Source organism: Limulus polyphemus, unplaced genomic scaffold, assembly GCF_000517525.1.
Source record: "Limulus polyphemus unplaced genomic scaffold, Limulus_polyphemus-2.1.2 Scaffold1330, whole genome shotgun sequence".
In the NCBI taxonomy this organism is placed as follows: domain Eukaryota; kingdom Metazoa; phylum Arthropoda; class Merostomata; order Xiphosura; family Limulidae; genus Limulus; species Limulus polyphemus.
The window spans coordinates 289,877-299,879 of record NW_013666940.1 but is presented as its reverse complement, the minus strand read 5'-3'; the positions used below and the strand labels follow the sequence as shown (position 1 = coordinate 299,879).

At 31.5% G+C, this 10,003-nt stretch overlaps 1 protein-coding gene and 1 long non-coding RNA gene across 2 annotated transcripts in view; both read left to right on the top strand.

Moving 5' to 3' along the window:
* LOC106463129 overlaps positions 1-9,044 on the top strand; it is an 11,643-nt gene extending 2,599 nt beyond the window's left edge. Inside the window, exon 2 of the long non-coding RNA XR_001291033.1 lies at positions 8,921-9,044. This is a non-coding gene — a long non-coding RNA (uncharacterized LOC106463129). The remainder of the gene's footprint in view (positions 1-8,920) is intronic.
* A 759-nt stretch (positions 9,045-9,803) lies between these two features.
* LOC106463126 (zinc finger CCCH domain-containing protein 4-like) overlaps positions 9,804-10,003 on the top strand; it is an 18,741-nt gene continuing 18,541 nt past the window's right edge. The window contains exon 1 of the mRNA XM_013923102.2: positions 9,804-9,809. Within this exon, the coding sequence (XP_013778556.1) occupies positions 9,804-9,809 (6 nt within the window). The remainder of the gene's footprint in view (positions 9,810-10,003) is intronic.

The following is a 10,003-nucleotide window of genomic DNA, read 5'->3' as shown; positions in this document are numbered from 1 at the left end:
TAAGTTAGTTACGTTACTTAGTTAAGTAAGTAAACTTAAATTAACTAACTAACGTAACTACTACTATATGTGTATATATATATATATATATATATATATATATATATATATATATATATAAGGCTGTACACGAAACTTCCTATTTATGAAAGAAGCAATGTGAACCCCGTAGATATTTATGCAACGTCACTCTTGACGAGGGCAGCTGCAGTTGGTAGCTTGTCAGGTGTAGTGCGTTACTTGTGTTAACGATTTAAAACAACAAAAAAAAACATCAAATAACATCTAATTACCATAGAATTTAATATTTCTAAGTTCACAGTATTTGTAGCCGTGGATAAACAAGCGACTGAAGATACAGGGGATGTGTTTATCGTGTTCACAGTTCAACTTTGGTAAAATATATGACAAAGTATTGAATTTTTTTTCTTTCAGTCAGCATATATTTCGGAATGATGTACCACAAAAGTAGTACAGTTTTGTAAGAAATGCATTATATTTTAGAGCCACTACAGGAGATCCTAAATCATTTTAAAACATATGAGTGGACAATTTTCCTGTGTATCTTTAAAATTTTAAACAGTAATCTGATTAATATGCATCTTCTGTTGAAATAGTTTTATAAACATAACCTTCCTGTATGGCTGAAGCAGGAAATACTAATTTCGTGTTCTGTCTTAAATTTTTCAAAAGAAAACCAACTTTCCCCTTTCAAGTATCGCTTCGGTAAAGTTAGTAGTTGTAACATAAAAGAATGAGCATATTGATTTTAAAATTTCATATTACGTGTTTTAAAGTAACCAGATGATAAGCTGGTTACAAATAATATTTGAAACTCGCTAGTATCAGTCATTTGTGGAACGTCACAGTTAGTCTGAGCCTTTAGCATCGCATTATTGTTTGTCCAAAGTTTAACACGTTTTCTGATATTCTGGTATTTAATGATTTATAACATACCATGATTTAGCGTAGTAAGAATATTTTCAATACGGCTTTTTGATTACAGCTGAAATGTCTGAAACGTGTTTAATCTGTTTTGTGTTCCTAAATTGGGTGTAATCATGCGTAACATGAATACATATAGTTTCAGAATACTTTTTGTTGGGGGGGGGTTGAGACGTTAGATTTACAGCTGTGCATTCTGAGATTACATAGTCGGTTTTAGATATGTCTCGACCCTTTTTAAGTTTTAAACAGGAAGTGGAGAATTTAGTTTTTAAGTTGGGCTTGATATTAATGTCTCTTAATTATGTAGTTTAGTATATTTTCCTGCAAATATTTTGAAGATTACAGAGAAGCTTTTCCAACCAAATGGGAAATTTATCCGTATATTAATAACGATGAATAACCAGGATGACACGAGAGGATAGTAAATTAAAACCACAATGTATCAGTTTAAACCAATTATAGAAAAACAGTTGTGCGTATGTATGTGTGTGTGTGTGCATGCATGTGGGAAGTGAGTTTATAGTAAAATAATGACTTGTAAGATGCATAGCTAAAATTATATTAAGTTGTTAATTTTGGCAAAGCCTTTCATAGCTTACATTGATATACATGCAGCAGTATTTAAATACATATTCGGCTAGACTCGACACATTTCAACATATTGCATAACTTTTTATAATTTTTAACAGTGAAACTTGTTGCATACAAAACACATTTCATGTTTCATGTAAAAAAAACTATGCACCTATTAAAAACCGTTTATAAAAGCTTGTATTAAAAATAGGGTGATATCTGATATGATGTAGTTTGTTATGAAATGCTATCTTACAAAGAGCAGTCAAAATGGACAATAAAAATATGAATGTTCAGACTAACGTTTGAACGGCCATTTAATTCCACTCGTTATGTTAGCTTTGAAGCATAAGGGATTCTTGTTTTATTAGGTTGCTTACACGACATTAGGTTAATACGTATAACAAATTAAAAGGTTTGCTAAAAAGAAATACATTGTGCTTGATTTCGTTCAAGATTTCAGAAAGGTAGGCCTTGTATTCCAGCATTGTGGATATTAAACGAATTTACTAAATTTTTCAATGCAGAAAGAATGACCAGTTAGGGTGTTACGTAATCTATCCACACGGTAAGGTCATACAATTATCGGTTGTTGATTTTTTTATTATTTCAGACTTTAGATTATAGTTGTTAATGAAATATAACTACCCACTAACATTGTTTTATTTCGAACATTCTTCTTTCCTACGAATAAAATTACAATTTCCATGGTTCCTCTACTTTATGTAACGATTTTTTTAGCCTAAGTATAATTACTATCACACATTATTGAAAAGACGAGTTCTAGCCATTTCTTTCTTACAGGTTCTTATGTTGATAACAAAAGCGTTTTCCGAAACTCAAGCTCTGTATAGCTTGCATTGAAGATAAACGTGTCTGATAGTTGAACTGCTTTTATAAACTTAACGTCTGCGAAAATAACGGAAGAAAGGCGCGTGTTTGTTGTGTCGCAATTACCTACGCGTACCAACAGTTTAGGTCAAGGTTATCCTACTACATATTCCTTGACGTAGTATTTTTAGCCCGTTAGAGGGTTAGAATAGCGGCAACTCTAAATGTTGGTACTTCGGATTTCATCACTAGAAGGAAATTTATTATATCGGGCTTTCCAGTTTGTTAAATGTTTTTGCATCTTATCGCTTGTAGATTTTTGTTTTTTCATGGAAACCTTATCTTCAAGTAACTGCTCAACTCTACCGTTCAACAGAATGAGTAATTCCAGTTATGTTGACATTAATCGGCCAAGATTATTTCTTGGTGTTATGTATCCGTAGGGATAGTGATTTTTGTCATCTTTTTTTTTTTTAACTAATTACTCAATTATCTTTCCTCCATCATGATTAATACATTAGAGTGAGTTGTTTTTTTTTTTGTTGTTTTTATATCCAGCAATAATGACTCGAATAATAATACAAACCACGAGGATAGGTCTACTGATAAAACCATAAACTTGCAATATTTCTTTTCGGCAGATGTGTGTGTTTGTGAGGTGTATTTAGTGTGCCATCTTTTCCTACACTTGAATGTTTATAACATTTTTTTTTAATGAATGTGTTATGCGTCATACAAATACTATTTGAATTTCCTCAATTTTTGGCAATGTTATTGCTGACTTGGTATTTGCACATTCATTGGTGTGACAGTTTGCTGCTTTTTTTTTTTTCTTCTTTTCTTTTTTCTTTTTTTTTTTTTGCAATTGCAGTAGTACTTCATAGACACAATTACCTTGTAAAGCTAACATGTCTTACGTTTTTGCTTCAGATTTAATTGAACTTTGTTAAGAGTGGCCCTGAAGTTGAAAGGCTTTTATATCAGAGATATATTAAATTATATTTGTCATATCCAAATATAGCTACAGCTGGTTAACTGATTTCGTTTTCTAGATCACACGCTCAGTGGTGAAGTAAAATGGCAGCGGCTTGAAAATTTGCGAGCTTTTACAAGGTACAAGAATAATAATAATAATAAAAGTCAGTGACTTAACGTGGTTTCCACTGTGAACTGAATTAAATTTAGTCACTTTGAGATAAATGTGACATTTTAAATAATAAAATATACATAGTCAATTATATTTTTATTTCTCACTTGTATACTGATGAAAGAAATATATCCGGGGCGAGTGCGGCCTTGTGTTTAGCGTTGCGTTACCGGAAAAAAAAAATAGCACTCTGCTCTTGGATGCGTTATAAGAGTGACGGTTAAATCACTGTTCGGTCTGACAAGAGTTGGCAGTGTATGCTTTTAACTAACTTTCTTTTCTCTAATCTATCACCCCAAAGTTATGGACGACTGGCACAAATAACCCACGTGTAGCTTTACGAAATCCATGAACACGAAGATTAAAATTATCATAGTTAAAAAAAAAAAAAAGATGCTTTCTACCGCGTGTAACTCGTTTTCGTTTTGGTGTATGTTAATATTGTTATAGCTTATGAATAACATATGTACGAACGAAGAAGCGTTTTAAACGTTTATAAAAGCAGGTTTAAGATTTAGATTTTATAATTAGAAGTTGCGTTATTGCCGTAGAATATGCAAGATGTTAGTTTATTAATTCCGCGTGGATTCTGTACGCTTCGCATTGCTACTATCTACGGCTATCCAGAAGTGACATAATTAAAAATTCATGAAATAATTAAATCAATCCATTTGCTGTATGAAAGCACGAGTTCGGTGGTATCGTACTATAAAACAGCTAGCTTGAGATAATTACAGTTACAGATAATTCTAACTGCCATAAAACTTTTCCATGGAATGTAGTAATCTTATTACAGTCCCTCCTTCCCAATCAATAGGTAGCCAGTTGCGTAATGATAGGTGTGGGCAGAAATAAGCAATTTTAATGTCTCTGTGAAAGGAGCTTAGTGCATAGTGTTACGTCTTGCATTAAACTCGAAGGATAATTGACTTGCACTTTATGTAACGTGATGTTTGAACAATGGTGTGCTCGTTTCTGGAGTTTAGTTTCGTGTAGAACAGATTACTGCAGCGTTTTCCAAACCTTTAACCACGTTCTTAGTAAATAGATATGGTTTCTTGTGCGCCTCGATCCCTTTTTTTTTTTTTTAAATGAGTGAAAAGAGTGAGTTACGTGATAAAATGTAATGCATGGATACACATTATTAAAATGGTATATGTGCTGTAGTAATTATTTATTATTTTCATAAATGAAAAATATATTAAGTTAATTTTTCATTATTGCACTCACCCCCCCCCCCCTCTTCCTTTCTCGAAGCGCTTGGTTACTGTATTCATTTATTGACATAGCTTTGTACTAAATATAGAAAAGACCTCTTTATGTAATATTAGCAAAATTATATTTAGAAATTACGTGTAATTATTTTCTGTGCTTTTATTTATATATATATGGAATTTTGCAGTTTTTCCATTTAAAATGGCTGTAGGTGAAACTGAGGACAACTCTGCAGGTTGTTTTATTTTAGATTTGACCACAAACTGTATGAATGGAAAAGTACACCATCTATGATTATCTCATATTCATTTTTTTCATTTAAGTTTTGTGTTGTGCAAGGGAAGAGCATTGATCTTATGGCTAATTGTGTTTTTGACAGTAAAACAACTATTTAACTGCGTGTGGTGTACCCTGTCACTTCATATATTTCCTGTAGTGGAATTTAATTAACCTTAAGTGCAACGTTGATGATGAAACGTATGCATGGTAAATAATGTGAAGTATTGTGTGAAACAGAATTGAACATCCTAACCATTCACTCGAAGCTATATTATATGGTCAACATGTACAGTTTATAATGTAATATATCACAAATTTCCCTTATAAATAATGAATGTGTAGATATTACTCCATCTGTCCCCCGTTGTAATAACTTTTTCCTTCTACGAGAGAGCTAAATCTCGCACATAAGAATTAACGTTTTCATCGCAATTTAAATATAACGTGCAGGAATGTTGCACGTAAATTGCACGACGCTTCATCAGATATTGAGTTTACATTTCACAGGAAATTAGCTTTATAACTAATGCGACTGTGGGAATGTGTAACTGTTGTTTTATCCGAGCCGTTTCTACATTTTGAAATTGGTTTATAGCATGAATTCAGCTATATTGCAAACTTGTAACGAATAAAAATAAGTGCAGATAGTGAAGATGAAAAACAAAAGTTAAAGGTTCTAACTAATTATCTGTGTATTTTGCCCAGTTATTAAACATTTAAGTGTATTCAACTGCCTATAGTATGTGTTAACATTTTGATAACTGCATTTGTAAAGCGCGTCAAGTACGCATGCACGGATGTGGACTGAAATTGCAAAGCATTCGAAGTGAATTGCATTGTACCGATGAGATTCTGTAACGTTATACCTGCGGCTGTTCCGTTAGTTGTTGTTTCTGGAAACCTATGTTCCATTCATGGGCGCCCACAGGAAGGGGGGTCACTTGACTCCCCCCCCCCTGGATTTTCAAAAAGTAAAAAAAATATACTATATATGTAAAATTATTCTTCTATGTTATTGGAAATTCATAAGATATTTGTATTTCGATTTCATAATTTTTTCAAACTTGAAATTACTTGACACCTCCCGCCCCCTTAAAAAAATATTTTCTGCGGCGCACTTGGTTCTACTCTACCTCTCTCATGCACTGAGGAAAGGTATTTTTATCCTTAAGGAAAATTGTCGTTATTCCCCCTCCCTTGTCAAATTTAATAACGTTTTATTGTATTCGTTAAAATGTGTGTTAATCAAGCGTTTCTCAGAAATATCGTTAGAATTGCGTCTGTACAAATAGAAAGGATAAGCACCGTGACATTTAGGTGTTGTTTGCTGAAGTAAAGTATTGAACGGGATGGAGTCATGAAACCTAAGTACTTAAAGTTCGAACTTTATGGAGGAAATGATATAATAAAACTTATCTGCCAGATACGTTTTCAAAGAGATTTTAGGTTACATCGTAGTAACATGTTAATTATCCCAGCGCCACTTTCCACGCACAATACACTATGCATCTTATGTGATAACATTAAAGGGAACATCTGTAGGGAAGTCTGAGTATTATTTCTGAAACATTTAAGATTTAAGTCAGAAGGCAGAGGCTATTTATTTTAATATGAGGGTGATCTGTAAAGATTTAAATTTTATTTTCAACCCAGAACTTTGAGGAACTCTTGAATGTTCTTTTGGTGAAATGAGAAGTCAAAGTTTGTTAACAGAAACAAGGTATGATGTATGAATGAATGCTCGTGTAAAGTAAGGGTATAGTCTAATATCTATTTTTTATGGCTTTCCGTGTGCAAGCTGTCTATAAATTATATTAACAAATAAATGATTCTACCCCAGAACTATTTATCTGTAATAGATATATCCTTTGTATTCCTCCAGGTAACTTTATCTCAAAGTAAGAATGAAAAACACTGCTTAACAGATTTTAACCATACTTGTTACTAAATGTCTTGATATTTGTCTAATGGTATAATTAGTTCTCATTCATATAAAATACTTGAATTAACCAATCTCAGTGAGTGATCTCTCTTGAAAAGAATTAAACCTTAGCAAAGTTAATTTATTGAAGAAAAAATTAAATAAGCACACCCAGAAAGATAACCAGTGCATAACTTTAATAGCTAGTTTATTAATAAAGTTGTAAAGCTTAATATGAATTAGACAGCTAGTTAGGAAAATATATCAAATCTTTTTAAACAAAATATTAAAATTTAAACGTTCACAATCCCACATATTTCTATGAAATATAGTCTGATAAGTTCAGGCACAATACTGTGAGCTTTGTGGAGCTCTTTAGGTGGAACTTTTACACACATAAATTGACAGTCTTCACACTTTTCTAAGTGAACCATTGTATTTGCAGTTGGGAAATAATCAGAGTATGGTTTAGATATTTATTAATCAAGTCATATATATATATTTAGTCAGTGGATGTTCTACCAGATTCACATTGCTTCTGAGTGATCAGTTTATGTACACTCAGGCCTTAATCAATTTGATTAACTTACTTCAAGTGCTTATATTGGGCAGTTATTTTATACAACAATACAAAACTGTCATACTTGTTCTGTGTTTCAAGCAGCTGATTTTTTGATGTTTTATTAACTATATTAAGATAATCAACTGTGTAGAAAAAAAGTTTCTCTGTCACTTCCAGTGTCATTGAACTTAATCATGGTTTGTGTATGTAACTATTTCAAACTTTTTTTACACCAATACACAAAGTAACCAATCCAGGTTCTATATTTCATGTACAAGTCAAATAAACTTTAGTATCAAAAAATTATTTTTTTAAATCATTGTATTTTGTAAGGTTGCACTTTTTTTAGAAATAAAAGCAGTAGAACAACATAAAACTTTCAAATTAAGTAAGACTTTTTTTTTCTTCAGAATTATTCTGTTGGAGTAATGCTAACTTAACACAACAGAGCTAGATAAATATTCACGTTTGTTTATAAAAAATCTTCAGTTTATATCTTACAAGATAGGTTTATAAGTATTTGCTTAAAACAATATTTTTATGGATATGTGATCAGTCATTTCATTGAGTAGTTACCTAGATGTTTCATTCATTGGAGATCTCGGAGTAGGTCTTTAGATAGTTTAGTTAAGTAATCTGAGCTGAATGAAAAAATATATATATATATATGCACACACACAGGCCTGCTCATCAAAATGTGAGCCCAGTAAAACTGTTCATCAGTGAGTGGATCTCTGGGCATTTGCACTTGGTTTACACTTGAAACTAGATCTGGAAATAATATTTCATATTACAGTTGTCTCTATTGCATACTTACACCTTGTGCAACAACTGTTTAGGTTGCTACTTTCTACCTGGAACAATAGATTCACATGTGTTTGTCTCATCTGTATTCTATTGAACATACATGGTTTGTAGATTAGTAATTCACAACTTTTATAATGAAGTTGTAAATATCTACTTTCTTTTCTTTTTTACTTATAAAATTTTAGTAGATAATGTTCTTTTCCCTTACCACATTCCTTGAAATGTTGCCTGTCTATAAAGTTTCAATAGCCTTTCTTCTCATGTGACGTTATGCAATAATTGTCATTAAGGGTCATAAGAAATACTGCATAATTTGAGGTAAAATTTAAACATCAATTAGAGCTTCACAAAATTGAAATAAAAAATGTGTTGTATGAAATTAAGATGACCAATGGTAGTTCTCACAAATGGCAAAAAGAAAATAAATATTCTAAAAGAAGCAATAATTTTTTAAAGATATTTACTACTTCATTGCTACTAGTGTACAGTTTGTATGCTTGCATTAAATGATGACATTTATGAATATTCCCTAAGCAAATTTTGCAACTAAAGGATTTATTTAACTGTTAAGAAATTGGACTGTAAAGACACTTTCACAGTCAATATTTATGAACACTTCAGTTATTTTTTGTTTTAGTGAGGACATCAAAGTCAATGGAAATTCTGAACCAGAAGATGTAGATTTAGAAGAAGGAGAAATTCTTGATGATTCAGAGCAAGAAACATCAATTGAAACACCTGCTGCTGAAGAACAGAGTAAGTGATCAGGATAAGTGTCATTAATAGAGAAAAAAGGATATTTGGTGTTTAAAAGAAAATCATCACATTCCCATTATCTCGTATTAATCATAGTAAACATTTTTGTTTGAAATTATGCAAATTTAGGTGTTATGAGAAAATTTATTGCTGACTTCATATGTCAGAATGTGGTTAAGAAACTGTTTACTTGTGTTGTTGAATTAATAAAATGGACACATGCTTCTAGAAACGTTAATATTTTGTGCATGTGTTCATATTCACTAAACAAATGATCCACAATGTAAAAGATGTTGGAAAACATGACAAAATGTGTTAATAACAGTACAGTATAATCTTTAAAGTAAGAATTTAAAAACAGTCTTTAATTAACTGATTTAAATTAGTTGTTTTTTATGTTTGATCTAAGTAGGTAGTTTTTCCTGATTGTAAATCAGTATTAAATTTAAGTGTGATTGCATATCGGCCCTTGAAGTCTACATAGGTGTTTCTAACTAGAAGAAAAGCTTTATTGTTGTTATTGAAAGGAGCCTTCCTGATAGATGTCAACATTTTCTTGGTATTGTATAGATTGAGTAAAAAATACTTAAATCTCAAACTATTTACCTTAGTCCAATACCTTTTCTATCAATGTGGGTCTTTGTAAATCAAAATTTATATGTTGGAAGGTTTACCAGCCTTGCTAGAAAGTAGAAATGGGGGGAAAAAGTGGGATTGGATGCAAACTATTTGATAATTTTTTATCATGGTATATTGTTGCCAAAATGGCAGTACAACTCACCTTCATGTAACGAGTTGGTAGAGATTCAGAGATTTAAAAAAAACTTCAGTTACTAGACCTTTTAACATGTTTGTTACTCTTTTATTATACTTGGCCAGGATTGTATGTAAATAGTGGCTTGTATGAAAGTATTAGAAATCTTGGAATATATATATAAAATAAGATGTCTTAACTTGTTATTAA